Raw genomic sequence first — 16627 nt, forward strand, 5'->3', positions numbered from 1 at the left:
AGCGGCTCTGAATCAGGCCCAATATCCCCTGTCGGCTGAACATGCAGCTCAATCTGAGGATATCGTCAACGATGCCATGCTGCCCGAATTATATAATATAATCTTTTATCTAATATGCCTGGCGATACTAATTTTAAGTTTTGACCTGCTACTACATAGACTGCTTAAGATCGTTCCTAATAATATACAAGGATCAGTTCTGCTGTACTACAGACAACTTATTGCTCACAATTTGCTTTATGTGAATCAAAGATTTCATCTGGATATATTTACAATTGTGGCATATTAACTCTTAGAATTCATGCAATTGTCATTTAATACTTGGGAAAAGTTGATATCGGGAAATTAATTCCTTGTATATGTTTGTATACTTAGCCAATAAAGCCGATTCTGATAATAGCATTGTGTTCCAAGTACATTATATTTTTGTGCGTGTTTATTTGGTTCATTTATTGTGTTTTTAGTTTTTGAATAACTAGAACAAGATAATGGTGATGTGCTAATAAACAAATAATATACTATATAGGTCCTGAAATGGCAGAAAAAAATTCTCAAGACACCACCTATATAATATTAATAATCTTTATTAAAATGGAATATGTCAGAACATATAATCACATTTAGATTTATAAATAATCACATTTATTCAATATAGAAAGACTCAAATGCACTTGTAAGAATTCAAATAAAACATACTGCCTCTAATAAAAATTTATCACTGGATCTTTGATGCCTGGAGAAGTCTCTTGTCAAATTAATGACATGTGGAAAATCCAATAACAATCCCCTGAGTTTGGGAGGACACACCTCCTATGAAGCATGCTCGCGGTGGGCACTCCTGGTAACTAGTGGGGGTCCAGTCTGTGTTTCATGTTTGCAGCTGATAACCAAGGGAGTTTCCGATGCACAATCCCAAGCAAGGTGAGCTGTTCTGAGTCACAGCCACTTGTATATATGTACTGATGGAGCTTCCAGCTCCTGGCTTGAGACTCAAGTCTATTAGGCTTCCACAGCACAAGATACCAGGAGTGCCCACCGCGAGCGTGCTTCATAGGAGTGTCCTCCCAAACTCAGTGGATTGTTCATGGGACTCTGCAACTAGGTATCAATGTGGGGAGAGACTAGTCTAACAGTGTGCACACTTATATCATACAGAATGAGCTATATTATTGTATTTTCCACATGTCATTAATTTGACAAGAGACTGCTCCAGGCATCAAAGATCCAGTGATTCATTTTTATTAGACGCAGTATATTTTATTTGAAAACTTAGAAGTGCATTTGAGTCTTTCTATATTGAATAAATGTGATTATTTATAAATGTAATTATATGTACTGACATATTCCATTTTTATAAAGATTATTATTAATATTATATAGGTGGTGTCTTGAGAATTTTTTTCTGCCACTTCAGGACTTATATTATTTATTTGTTTATTAGCGCATCACCATTGTGTCTTGTTGTGGTATATCTATATATTAGTAGTGGGCAGACACAAGCCCATTGGGTGAATTTGCTGCTATTATTTAGAATATTCTATTCATTAATTAGCGCCCGGTCTTTTTTGTTTCTCCATTTTCTAATAACCCCTAAAACTTTATGTATTTGCATTGGTCTTAAGAGACTTCACTATATACATACATTTATAATTGGTCGGTTTATGTCAGTGCATTGTTTTTTTTATTGTTATATCCACAGTGTTAACACAGGAGAGGAAATAAGTACAACATAAACAATAAACTTGGGTTAGAAAAGGTCAGTACCTCATAGTGCCTCTGGGTTAGGAAAGGGTTAGTACCCACAAGATGTGCTTGGGTTACAAAAGGTTTAGTACCCACAGAGAGCATATGCGACAGAAAAGGGTTAGCACTGGGATAGAAGTGCCTGCAGAGCTCTGCCTCTGTGGTATGAAGGCATTTTACAGTATCTGCAGAGTGAGGCTGGGGAAACAAGGGTTTTCTACTTGCAGAATGTGAATGGAGTAGGGAGGGGCTACTCATAGGACTCTATGATTCTCTGACAGAGGCGAATAAATCATACAGTGAAGATCTCTCTAAAGGATGAACGGGATTGATTTCTGCCTTACAGGAGTCAGAAAGGATAGTTTGTAGTCAAAGCTCTGCGGGGCAATTCAGTGCTTAGAGAGATAGGGTGTATGCTGCAAGACTGTTAATGTGAGGAGCAGATATGATAGCAAGGGAGTGAGGTCAGGATGAGGACTGATGAATAATAATGAGCTCTCACTGCTTGCAGGCTAGGGAGATATTGTATAAATAGGAGCATAAGATTGGAGATTCAAGTCTAATCTATATATATATATATATATAATGTCCTGACTGACTGTCTCATCAAGGCTGTAGCAAAGTTCAATATTCAAACACCAACTGTCATCCCAAGTGCTGCCAAACATCACTGGCAGTTGGTGTGGCTCCCCTATTTGAATAGTGAGGGAAGGGTTGGGAGTAAGGATACAATATTGGGTGCAGGGTTAGACGATAAGGGTACAGTATTGGGTTGAGGGATAAGAACACAGTATTGAGAGCAGGATTAGGGGGATAAGAACACAGTATTAGGTGCAGGGTTGGGGGGGGGTTAGTATATAGTAGTGGGTTCATAGTTAGGGGGTAAGTGTACAGTATGGAGTGTAGTGTTAAGGACATACTGTGGTGAGAGAGGAAAATGTGTTACAACACGGACGAGAGAGGGGAACGTGTTACTACAGGCTTGAGGGAGGGGAGTGTGTACTACAGGGGTGAGGGAGAGATTGTATTTCTAAACAGGTGAGGGAGGGGAAATGTTGTATGTGTTAGTACAGAGGTGAGGGGGTGGAATGTGTTAGTACAGGTGAGGGAAGGTAATGTCTTATTATAGCAGGGATGCATTACTATAGAGTTGAAGGATTAATGTGTTATTGGTGTGGTGAGATAGAAATGGAACAGTAAATATTTAATGTCTACCTAGGGTGTGCCTCTCTCTCTCTGTCTCTCTCTGTGTGTCTCTCTCTCTCTCTGTGTCTCTCTCTCTGTGTCTCTCTCTCTCTCATAATCAAACACCAACTGTGATCCCGAGTGCTGCCAAACATCACTGGCAGTTGGTGTGGCTCCCCTATTTGAATAGTGAGGGAGGGGAATGTGTTACTAAAGAATTGAGAGAGGAAAATGTGTTACAACAGCAGTAAAGGGAATGTGTTACTGTTACTACAGGTGTTTTAGTGAGGGTTATGTGTACTACAGGTGGGAGGGAGGGATTGTATTTCCACACAGGTGAGGGAGGGGTATGTCGGATGTGTTACAACACGGGCGAGGGAGGGAAATGTGTTACTACAGAGGTAGGCAAGGATGTGTTACTACAGAGGTGAGGGAGTGGAATGTGTTAGTACACAGGTGAGGGAGGGTAATGTCTTACTATAGCAGTAAGGGAGGGGATGCATTACTATAGAGATGAAGGATTAATGTGTTATTGAAGTGTTGAGATGGAAATAGAAACAGTATATCTAAGCTCTCCCTGTGTGAAACCGGATACATCAGCTAGCCTCCTCATATAATGTGAGGAGGACATTTCTAGCACTAGTATGGCCCACAAACATCTGGATCATGAATTTAGAGTGAAAATAATGTTGTACGATGCAGCACAGTTTCCGTATACTGACAGGATGAAGAACGTGCAAGTGAGAAGCCTGTCTGGATGTAAGAGGGCATGACAACCAACAAGCATTAATTCATCCACACCTTCACACCATTTATGGGATATGTACTCACACAGCACAGCTCTTCTTTGTACATTACACCACTCTGATATGTTTACTTACCGATAATGCCGCTGTCCCTGCTCTCTAGGGTGGATGTAGGGCTGCAGTCCTTGGTGGGGACAGTAGTACTTGGTGGAGGGAGGGTGGAGCAGGGACTGCTGGCAGGAGGAGAAGCTGTACTACTGGTCAAGGTGGAGCAGGGACTGATCCGTTGAGTTGCCGCACAGCCCTGGATAAGAGTAAGGACAACATTATGTTTGGACGATGGAAATGCAGAGCTGCGCCAATGTCAGATCAGCTACTCAATCAGATAAGGGCAATCATAGTAAATAGTGATGATGAGCACTGTAAGTGGTGTGTGTAAAATGTGGCTGCATAAATATCTATAAATGAATTGTTCGTAAAATAATAAAACTAAACGACAAAAAGTCTCCACATCTAACCAAATGTTTAAGCTCTTTTAGGGGGGCTGGTGATGTGGAGCAGGACTCGGCTGAATATGGGATACAAACAGCAAGGACTTTCCCTATCTTACCCTGCTAGATCCCTCCGGTGTCTCGCTGAGTATTGCTGTTTGGCTTTCTGTAGCTGTGAGTCCACTTTCTCTGTTCCGTTTGCCGGTCACTTATGTCGAATACACACTAGATGTCTAGTGTGTACAACATAGGCAGCGGTGGGACATGGCGGGGGTGCCGGCATCGGCAAGTGTGTATGCAGCGACGGAACGACGGCAGGGGGCATGCTGCATTTGGCAGAATGGCCCATGCTCACGATATCGCATGCAGGTCCGATAGAGGATGTCACTGACGACACGCGGGAGTGACATAGTGGGTACGCACTGGCAAATATGTTGGCCCGATCCACCGGGCAACATATCGTCTAGTGTGTACCCAGCTTTAGTCTCTCTTGCTGGGGACAGGAAACGGCTGGCTACCAGTCCCTGACAGGAGAGACTAAAGCTACGTACACACCCATAGATAAATCTTTCCAATCTATCTGGTGGGAAGGAAAATGTATTTGCACCCAAACACTGGAAAACAGACCAGATTTTCCATCTCACCAGACAAATTGAACAGATATATCTATAGGTGTGTATGCAGCCTAAGTGACCGGCAAATGGTGTTTGTTTACCGTATTCACCCGGGTCCTGCTCCACATCACCAACACCGCTAAAAGAGTTTAAACATTTGGTTGGATGTGGAGACTTTTATTATATTGTTTACATTTTTTACTAACAATTCCTTTATAGATATTTATGCAGCCACACTTTACACCTTTACACTTTACCTCCAAACATAAGAAACAGTGATGATAAGCGCTGTGGTGTGTGTAAAGCAGTGATTCCCAACCTCGGTCCTCAAGGCACACTAACAGTCCATGTTTTGAGGATAGCCATACTTGAGCACAGGTGACTTAATTAGTACCTCAGTTATTTTGATTTAGCCATCTGTGCTTTAGCATGGATATCACTAAAACCAGGACCGTCAGTGTGCCTTGAGGACCGAGGTTGGGAATCACTGCTTTACACACACCTCACAGCGCTTATCATCACTGTTTCTTATGTTTGGAGGAGTTAGTGATTACATGTGATAATGGAGGTTCTACATGAGAACAAAGAAAGGTTGGCTATGCAAAGAGGACTTGTAATTGTTTTATCTGGAAAGTAATGAAACCTACAGATTTGTTAGTAACAAACTGCATTATCCAGTGGATATGGCTGAGCGCTATACTCATGCTAGGCACCTCTGGCCACACCACATTATTATTTCTGTAGGCAGAGTTGCGGCTTATTTATACAACAAACATTGGAGTGCGCAACAAATGATTATCAATTTGTTGAAGTGCATTTGTGGGTAGACAAATGATGCTGACGTGAAACATTTGGCTATTGTACTCCTCACTTCCCTACCTTGTAACCCAGAAAAACTTCTGCAAACTGCATATATATTAATAAAAATTATTTTTTAGTTTGCCGAGTGGGGCTATAATTTTTCTTATTTTAAGGGATTGTTTATAATGATGCATTCAGAGAGACAGAGAAGTCACCAGGAACATTGGGCCTGATTCTAATGTGGACGGTATTTCCCAGCCGCAGGGAAGCAGCTAAGCAATACCGTCCACCTAAAATGCAAATGCAGCAGGGGGTGTCTATAAGAAATAGATGCCTCCTACATGCATCTGCGCATAGAGTGCAGTGTCCGTAGACGCTGCTTCAGATCACCATTGCTACCATCGGTCGCCGCCCTCGGCAAGTCTGCGTAAGCTGAAGCTTTCTCAGTCTGGTTGTTGTAAACCCCTATGCCAGGTCTAGGAAGTCTGCGTCCAACAACACAGATACTGGGCTTGGCATGCCTACCAAACAGGGGCGACACCCCCCCATTTTGTGCAATGGTCCAGGTCGCCGCCCCCCAAATGTCGCAGTATGTCAATCATGCTGCGGCTAAGTGGGGACTGCGAGCAATAACGCAGGACATGTTCTGCACATGAGCAGACCCACAACAATTGGATATGTATGTAAACTATCGGGTTTATGTACATATCTGAATCAGGCACATTGTTTCTAATGTTTAACTCCCCTATATGTTGACATCTAAGTGTGTGTTAAACTTCAACACAATGACAATAAAAATAATGAAACCTATTATAGTCTGTGCATCAAAGTGCAGTATGGGAACAACTCCTCCTGGTGGTGATGAAAGCACGCTGGGCAAATATTCTAAAGGCATAAAAGTGTTAAAAAGCATTCTTTATCATCTTACATAGATATGTGCCCATTGTGGGTTTCATTGGACTCTATGGCTATTACAGTTCAGCTATATAAAGCAGACACAATGGCGGTTCACACTTTAGTTAATGAAAATAATCAGAAAATTAAAAGGCTCGCTGTCCAGAATGTCCTATGAACATTTGAATTACTGAAAATGTACAGTAAAATAAACAGAAGCATTAAAAGAAAAATCTCACCTGGTTCTCTTCTTGCTCCTCCATAGTGTACTGGGGACTGGCAGCTTGGACCTCGCTGACTTTTTCTCCCAGGAGAAAGCCCAGTCGGGTCATGAGGGTGTTGGCTGCCTCATCAACGGATGGAGGAGGGCCCAGGACAGACTCCTCTTCCCCTATTAAACAGAACATAAACAAAAACTATTATCATTTTAAATCTGTAATATAGACAGGAACCACAGTGCTAGCAAGGCCCTCAGCCACTAGCGCACACAGGGGGGGTTTCTGGGTACCCAGAAAACCACCCTGACTAAACAGATTATTATTTTTTTTTAATCAGAGATGGAGACAGCCCCATCTACGTCTCTGCAATAGCCATGGGCCACCCATGATCGGAGCAGGCTTTCATACCACCTGACGTGGAAGCGCTGGCAGTGGCTGGGCAGTGTGCCGCGATCACAGTTCTCCCAGAAAGAGCAAGAAAGAGGGAGGATCACGGCCGCCCAGCAGCTGCCTGGCACCTAGGGTCACGAAAGTGGTCCGCAGTTAACAGGAGAGCCCACACAAGGACAAGCTGCTACGTGTGTGTAAGTACACTGTGTGTATGTATGCTGTATATATCACACACACACACACATTTTATATATATAATGTAATATAATATATAGGGACCCATCCCTAAAAATCCTGCGTTTGCCCCTGTCAGCTATCATCTAGTTAGCTATTTTTCTGATTAGCAAAGGGGAAAAGTATGACCAGAACCTAGCCTCAAGTGATAGTCACAGTGTCAGGGACATATCATAACACCTGGGAATGTCACAAGTATTATTTGTATTTACCTGAACACTTTTCACATTTATTGTTTCTTTCCCCTGACCTGCTTGGAGACATGGGTTAGGCAGATGTAGGGAGATGCTCAGATAAGGAAAGAGAACAGATTATGTGATGTTCATAAGTTTGTATGGTGACTCTTGTTACTAATATGTTAATGTTCACATGACATGTTAACCTACTCCCCAAATTCCTTGAAGATCTGTGAAATATCACAGACTCTGACACTATGCCAAAGACCCCTCCTGCCATGATACAATTCCATTGAGGAAGAAGGAATAAATTAATATTATAACTTTAAGAACCCCCCCATATTATATAACCACATATCATTTCTATTTAATAATGAGATGCTGTATTATTTGAATCCCACATTCTCCTTCTATGATGTACCCCTGCAGAGATCTAGGTCCTGATTCAAAGTGTACGATATTGCAACTGCAGCTTCGATTCCATACGCAGCTGCCGTGCGAAATATGCAAATGTTGCCGCCGCCGGGATATCTATTGAGAAGTCCACCAGCATCTTTGCAAATCCAAGCATCTTACAAGCATGCATCATTGGTCACAGATGATGATGTTAGCAGTCACGGAGAATGGCCACGTGAATTGAGATTGCGGCCATTCACCCTCCCAGTGGTGCCTGACCCTAACCCTTCCCCCTAGGGGTGCATAAACCTAACTTCCCCCCCTAAATCCTAACGCTAAGCCCGCTAACTACCCTAAACCTAACTCCCACCGCTAACAGGGCAGGCACCCGACTTACCTCGTTTGGGCACGCGTTCTCCTGGATTCCGGCGTCGGGATTAAGATAGGTGTCGGTATTTCAACGCCTATCTTAACTCCCTTGTCGGGATTTCAGCGTTGGCATAGAGACCGGTGGCCGCGACTACAACCCTTCTCATGCATGGAATCGCAGATGCAGGATGTGACACCCCACTGAAATAGTTGCGATACGCCTGCATTTTTAGCCAACAAAACCCCTAAAAACTCCCTGTCAACTACACTGCGAATAAATACTCGCTGCGAATGACTACGGTAATGTACCTTGACTCAGACACAGGCGCAGATGGCCGATAATCACTCAAATGCGAAGGCATTGGCTTTGTGTGTAACTCTGAATCAGACCCATAATGTATTTTAACTTTTCCTCACTTTGGGAAAATGCGCTGGACAAAGGGCCATAAAACCTAGTTTGCATCTGCACAAGCCTGTGAGCCAGCAGAAGGGGGTCTGTGCGACAGCCAGAGCAGGGATAATATACCATGAAGAACTCTGAATCTTTGAGCAATTCCCAATATCAAATTGGCTCTCAAGAATTGTACAATCTTCTTGAGTCTCCTCGCAAACAGATTCATGTAAGTGAGACTTCAGTTACATTTTTTTCCTTTTTGTTTATAAGAAAATTATTTGCCTGTGTCTATCTTTGTATGTCATTCTTATCAATTGGTTTTGTATATTCTTTGAACATTGTGAGTATTTTTCTCATATTAAACTTCATTCTTATCGGATTCATTTACCTGTAGATTTGGCTAATCCATGCTACATTTCTGTACCACAGGTTATTATTTGGGTTATAATAACTGGGGCTTAAATGTAGTTGTAGGGAGGATTTGAGGCTTCCTATTTGGTGTAAGTAGCTCCTGAAAACACCTTAAGTGATGGCAGATAACTTAATAGTGAGTGGGAGAGATACTGGGGAGTGTTATCACTTCTGTAGATAAACCAGGTTATTGTTTTTTGATTACACAGACTTGAGTGAGTGCTGATCTTGAGAAAGTGAGTGATGAACAGCAGTTAGAGATTGGACTATCTTCTAACCGGGTCTGTGACACACAGTAATAATCATATAAGAGATCAGAAATTTTTATATGTATAAAATGTTGTGCACATCTTGTACAAAGTGTTACACACTTGATATATCTGGTCAATACATTATTACCTCTTATCATACCATGCTACTGCACAACAGGAACATTAGAGAGAGGCGTGGGTGTTGGAATGCACATGATAATGGATGCACAGAATGTAGCTAAGCCCCTAGCAGAGCTGTGAATGTGCAGAGAAATAAAAGATGGATGGTTATTGGAATGTGTCTCTGAGCTTCACAAACAAATATGTACTCATCACTCTGCAATCAAGACAATGTGTCTCATCAATTCATAAATGCTTTATTGATTCATTTCACTGGCTACGGTTTTCAGGGCCATAGTACAAATTATCGGCACACTTGAAACACTTGAAAAAATGGGGTACAAAACAATCTTCTAATGTTTGGCACAATCTTTTCAATATTGTGACAATGGGCCGGATTCAGGGGTGCAAGCAAAACCTGTCGCGGTTTTCCGTACACTGTTAGCGAAAATATGCAAATGTCGCAGTCGCCAGGGTTTGTACAGAGATGCCCAATTGACTGTGTCTCTGATCTGCTGCTTGCGTGCAAAGACCCTCGGGGCAACCCTATTGTTGCTCAGAATGTCTGTCAGAAGCCAACCATCAGAGCCATTGCAATGGATTATACTGTCAGCAACCTATTGCACATATACCCCACCTCAAAGCTACCAGTCACCTACTGCACATATACAATGGACCAAAGTTGGCAGCCACTTGTTGCACATATACACCACCCCAATACGCCAGTCATCTGTTGCACATACACCCAGCCACTAGGAAGCCAGTGAGCGATACTTTGCACGAATACTCCATCCCCCTGAAACAGCCAGACACTTGTTGCATATGTACCTCCCCTTCCCTTGTGATTGCCAGCAACCTGTAGCCCCTCTAATGTCCGCCACATGTTTTGCAAAGGCTTCTTTCCCAGCTGCTAGCCACTTGAGATTGCCACCTATAACTTTTTACGCATGATTTGCGGGTAATAAACACCTATTAAAATAGTCTTAATGTGCTTACCTTCTAGGGGTATAATCAACAATTAGTGTAATTTGCAATTGCAAAGCCACACCAGTGCCTCGCAACTAAGTGAATCACCCACTTTGCCAATTAGCAGCATGCTCCCTGCTTTCTATATGTGCTGCTCGGCCTGCAAGTCTCTATGAAGGCCTAAATAGGTACATCTAATTAGAGGTGAGAATATCTGCGGACATATCTGTTCATCGGCAAGTGTGCTACATGTAGTGCCAACTGCAGGGAGGGGCGCAGACCCGCCCCACGGGCAGCAGGACACGCGGCTGCCTGGAAGATGATGGTCGTTCAGTGTATATGATATATCTGCTAGGTGTGTACCCACCTTAAGAATAGTATCTCCATTACAAATTTGATTGACAAAATATCAGCGTACAAAGGTAAGATGTAGAACACCTTTTAGTCTATTCATTGACATTGTGGTAATTAATATAATACAATGTCTGCAGTTTAGGAATTGTGTAACAGGATCAGACTGCTCTTCCTCTAAGCTCGATGTCTCACATGCACATAACAGGATGACTCAATCCTGCAGTAGTTGCAGGTCGAGAGACTGATGATCAGTCAGGGATGATGAACTAAAGCTCTGTATTTAAAGGAGGTCAGTGACACTGCTAATGTTACAATCACCTTCTTGTCTGTGGTGCAAGCTATACACAGGACATTACTTACTAAAGTACCTGGAAAATCAAGATGAGCTTGAGCATGATGAGGACATTAATCCCAAGCAATCTGAATATCAATGTACACTTTGCAGATGCTGGTCAATTACTGACAATTCTCAACCTGCTTTAGTATACTCATGAAGGATTTATGATATCCTGTGTTTTAACTAATCTACAGAAATTTACTGCTATGTGTTATCGGTCCAGCAAATGTTGCCTCATGCAGGGTATCACTTAGAATGACTACCGACTCACTGCTTATAGGTTGCCATAGACTATGCTTATTATATGCCGATTCACTTTGTAATCTGTTGGTGGAGCTTTAAGGTGGGAACACACCTAACAGACATATCTGCAGATCGACTGATCTGCAGATATATCAGCAAATGATGGTAGTTCATACACACTGAACAACTATCAGCTGTGCTGCACAGCCAACGCGATGTGTCTGAACGATGTCGTTTGCAGACATATCGTCTGTACACACTGGCCGAAGTGCCCACGATATATCGTCCGCTCAATTGAACGCCTGATATGTTGGCCAGTGTGTACCTAGCATTAGCAAGTGAATGAGAATTGGGGAGGATGGGATTTGTTCCTACTAATTAATACATCCCTTCAAGGTAGGATTTGCAGCGTTTACTTCTGGCAAGTAAGCTGCATGTTATAAATGCAGTATGAGGAAACACTTTTCAGCCTCAGAACATGACGACTTTGGAATTTGACATAAAAATGAAAGCCAATTATTTACCCGTTTCCAAACTCTATGGGAACATACAAAACAGAGTCCTGGAAGAGGGGTAGTGCTAATAACTCAGGAAATTAAAGTGAAGGAATGAATAAACAGGCTGCTTATACCAGGTAGCCACCCTTCTTTACCCCTATAGCTTCAGTGCTTAATTATACACACTATCACTGGTTTCATCAGCATATAAGGCACATGACTAGTTAACCACTAACTTTTAAAGCACTAGTAAGCATATAAAGTACATAACTGTATATAAAAGACAAACAACACTTATCCACAAACTGTTTGACTGCGTCATTGTTGATTCAGATTGAGCTTTTTGTTTCTCAGCAGTACTACAGAATTCTGCCAACACATAACCTGTCATTGTTGTCAGTGCAGTACAACAATATCCCAGGATACACAATTTTGCCTCCATTCTTATGCCCTGACTAGACATGTATCACAAGCCATATTCTAGTTAAAAGGAATATTTTATTGTCCCTTCTAATGTTGGATTTCTGCAGACAGGTAAAAGTTACGGAGATAGTAACATGATGTTCTTCTGGCTGCTGTGTGACCTGTAACCCCAATATTAAGCTGCTTGCTCTCCTGTGGCCTCATTACACATCTACGTGAAAAGGGAATCGGTATGTATTAATGCCAGACCTAAGCCAGGCGGATGAAATCCCGTCGCAAGAAGGCCGGAAGATGAAGATCCCGACCAAGGTAAATTAGTACCCTAATCCTCCCTTAGGGTTCAACCTCCCCCACTAGTGGCTAACCCTAACCTTCCCCCCCCAGGGATGCCTAACCCCCCTCCCCGCACCTTAAACCTAACCCCCGGGGAGGGGGGGTGCCTAACCCTAACCTCCCCCCAGTGGTGCCTGACCCTAACCCCCCCTTCCCCTAGCCTAACCCACCCTCATGGGGGGGGGGTGCCTAAAACTAAGTCCACCAGGAGCCCCACACCTAACCCATCCCCCCCAGCCCCGCGGATATAAGCTTCCAACGCCTGGCTTACCTATGTTTGGTATGCCGGGCTGCGGGATTCCGGTGTGGGGCCAATGATAGGTGTCGGTATTTAGACGCCCTGAATTGGCACTGTACCATATCTGTGAACACGTCGCGGGTCCTCTGTGGCTCCAGCCGACCTTGTTTGAATGCAACAGCGGCTGCCGGTCCTAGCTGGAGGACTGCTTTACTGCTTGAAACCAGGAGAGCCTCAGTTGCCAGAGAGACTCCATTGAAAGACTGAGGTTTACATCAGCCATCTCCCCATATTGGAGACTACGCCAACTGCTATCGGCATAAGAGACTCACAGGTCTTGCAGGATAAAAGTACTCAACCATTGACTTAAAAATTATAAAGGAATTTCTTTGGTTGAGGAATTATTACCAGACTACAGACCCACAGACATTGAATCATATTGGAGAACACTGCAAGCTGGTAATACTTTACCATTTTTTATCACTGTTTCAAACCATATTGAACTTGGCTCAGTGTATTCTCCTATTGTGCCATCTAAAGGGTGTTTTTTTTTCTATTTTTAAGAGCTCAATATTTTGACACGCATGTCTACAACTAAATTGTTGTGCTTTCATCACATTTATATGGAATTTTATTATTTTATTATTATTGACTGTTTTTAAATGTTATTATCAGGGATTGTTATGTTAAAAGTATCTATATTCTCACTTCAGCGCTGCTTTGCTTCTATCCATCAATAACTGAAACAGCACACAAAATAAAATTTTCCAGAGACGGGGGATCTAAAGCCCTTATCTACCCCATCTTGACTCAAATAATAAAAGTGATGCCTCAGTTATAGCGGTAGGTAATCTAGTTTATAAAGTGGTAGGCCTTGTTGGGCTACCATACTCTCCCTACACATAGGGCACGATTCTATTAAACGCGAAGTGACTAGCGCTGGGAATCAGTCCCGGAGCTATTCAATTCATCGTGCTGCTAAGCCCCACTAAGGATTTCTTCTTGCATCCCTCCTGGGATGTGAGCAGAAATCCGACAAAAGTCCAGGCGTGATGCTGTTTTCTGCCCTTAGCGCTGGGAAAACAGCATCGCGTCGGAAAGTTTAGTCGGAGAATGCCCGTTCTCGCTCCTAAACACCCTGTTTAAGGTGCGAGAACGAGCCGTCCCCGACCTAACTTTGCGCAGAATTGAATAGCTCCGGGAGCTCATTCCCGGCGCTATTCACTTCGCGTTGAATAGAATCGTGCCCATTGGAAGCATTTAAACTGAGACAGTGAGAATAAAATAATTTTCATTTAAAGTGTAGTATTTTATTTATTTTTTGTCAAAACCTACACATAGGGGGTGAATTAATTATTTTATGGGGCGCCTTAACTAATGGGCACCAGAAAGAATTGTTGCTCAGTTCAGTCGCACCTAGCCAGGAGTAGACACATTTCTGTTCACAGCCTCATGAGATGGCGCCAGAAATGTGCGAGAAGAGGGGAGTTTGGGCACCCAAAGCAGTACTTTAGACGGGTTTAGATGCTTTGCACGGCTAAACCCGGTGCTGTCGGGCACTTGCTGCACGGACGCCTGAAAGGAGCAACAATTAAATTGCTTAAGGCGTCCGATAAAATAATTTAATCACCCCCATAGACTCCTGGTTTTTTTTACTATTTTGGAAAGGTGGATTATTACTGGTGCTTATAAGATGAAAATTAAAAAGAAAAAAATTATATTTTCAATAGAGCAAGGTCATGTAGCTACAAAATGTGAGAAAGCAGACTACCCACTTTCAAATATGGGTGCCCACAAAGTTGCTGGTGTCATTATGGGGGTGAGAGAGCACTTACTACCATATACAAAACAGATAATAAGTACTAAGGGGAATCATAATTTGAAATAGGAGATCCCCCCTATTTCTAAAATGGGTGCCCAGTATTTCATGGATGCCAGGTTGGGGGGAGACCTTCTCCCATCCATGATTTTTTTTGTAGTGCAGGAGGTTTTGCCATCTCTATGGAGAAACATTGGGATCTATGTACTAAAGCCTTGGCGAGAGATAAAGTAGATGGAGATAAAGTATCAACCAATCAGCTCCTAACTGACACTTTTCAAACAGACTGTAAATTGACAGATCGGAGCGGAATGGTTGGTACTTTATCTCTCTCCAAAGCTTAGTACATAGACCCCATAGTTTGAAAGAGGGTACTCCCCTCTTTCAAACATGAGTGTCCCCATCTCTGTCTAGGTGCCAGGGTTGAGCAGACAGAGGGACTTAAATGCCCTCCACCCAACTCTGGCAATATTTTAAAGGTTTTTCTTTTTTAAAAGTGATGCGCTGACATCACTGCTCCAGGACCGGACCCCTGAACCTCGGGACAAGTCCCACTCATCATCCCCAGCAAAGTGCTCCCCGCTAACTTACTTTCTTCCCACTTGTGATTAGTGTCTGTTGGGAGAAGGTAAGTTAGTGGAGGGCACTTTCCTGCAGATGACGAGTGGGATGTTTAAGGTATATGCGGTGTCAAGCCCCACTCGTCCACTGCAGGTAAAGGGTTAAAGTACAGTAATGGAGGCCCACAAGTAAAGTTATTGGGAGTGTATATAGCATAAAAAGCACAATTAAATGGAAAGGTTGTATAAAAAGTTATTGAGAAAGATCATATGGAGTAATATGAGGAATAATATGGACAGGATATATGAATAATATTAGCTATATGGAGAGGATACATGGAAAAGTAGGAAGAACTATATGGATAGGATATATGAAGTAATAGGACTGGTTACAGGAAGAGAATATATATGCAGATAATATATGGAGTAGTAGTAGGCGGAGTTATAAGGCTATGAAATATGAAGTAATAGTAGTTATATGGAGATAATATATGAAGTACTAGGATTAGTTATAAGGAGGTGATTTATGGGGAGCTTAGGGTTAGGCACCATCCCCCCCTGGGAGGGTTAGGGTTAGGCTAGGGGAAGGGGGGGTTAGGTTTAGGCACCCCAGGGGAGAGGTTAGGGTTGGGTTAGGTGCTTTACGTACCTCCGTCGGGATCTCCTGTTGCCGGCCTTCCAGTGTTGGTATTTCATCCCCCCGGGCTTAGGTCCGGTGGTATGACATACCGATTCCGACGATACAGTACATGAAGTAGTTATAAGGAGAGGCTATATGAAGTGATAGGAGGTTATATATGGAAATATGAGTAATGGGAGCAGTAGTTCACATGCAAACATTTTTCTGGTAGCAATACTCTTGACCTTTCTTATTCTATTTTTTTAATTATGTTATTCTAAATAATAATTTATAATGTGCTAGGGTCTTCACAAATGTTAATCCTTTACAGTGTTAATACTACTTTTGAATATATGAAATCTCTGCAAGAACTTTTAATAACCCTGCATTCATTTGCAATAAGCAATTCCATCAATCAATAAGTTCATTTTGGCAGTCCCATGTCTGTGTTTCATTTTTGAGGTTGAAAATCTGGTATAATCATCTCCCTGCTGAGGGTGTCTGATTTATGTCTGCTCTCATTTACTATTAGGGACATTGTGTGTGCTCCCTCTAATTTCCCTTTGATTGTATATGCAGATGTAATGTATCCTCTTTCTTTTATTTAGCTTTTCTTAATTTTAAAAAAAAAAATATACATACATACTATTTAGGGCCACTGATCAATATTTTTTTCATGTAAACATTTTTTATAGTTGCAATTCTAAGGTTTATAGCCTATCAACATAGTCACATATATTTTATTTTTCAGTTTTAAAAATTTTAAAAAAGAAGGTATTCAGCATATTAGAAGCCTTATAGAGTT

General features: G+C 42.2%; 1 protein-coding gene across 11 annotated transcripts in view; it reads right to left on the minus strand.

Moving 5' to 3' along the window:
- TANC2 (tetratricopeptide repeat, ankyrin repeat and coiled-coil containing 2) overlaps positions 1–16627 on the minus strand; it is a 632660-nt gene that overhangs the window by 47641 nt on the left and 568392 nt on the right. For all 11 annotated transcript variants that reach the window (XM_088470703.1, XM_088470704.1, XM_088470696.1 and 8 more), the window contains 2 exons: positions 6714–6865; positions 3810–3978 (listed from right to left, as the gene is read on the minus strand). In XM_088470703.1, coding sequence (XP_088326829.1) covers positions 3810–3978; positions 6714–6865 — 321 coding nt within the window. The remainder of the gene's footprint in view (positions 1–3809; positions 3979–6713; positions 6866–16627) is intronic.

This window comes from Taudactylus pleione, unplaced genomic scaffold (assembly GCF_031769625.1).
Source record: "Taudactylus pleione unplaced genomic scaffold, aTauple2 ptg000102l, whole genome shotgun sequence".
In the NCBI taxonomy this organism is placed as follows: Eukaryota; Metazoa; Chordata; class Amphibia; order Anura; family Myobatrachidae; genus Taudactylus; species Taudactylus pleione.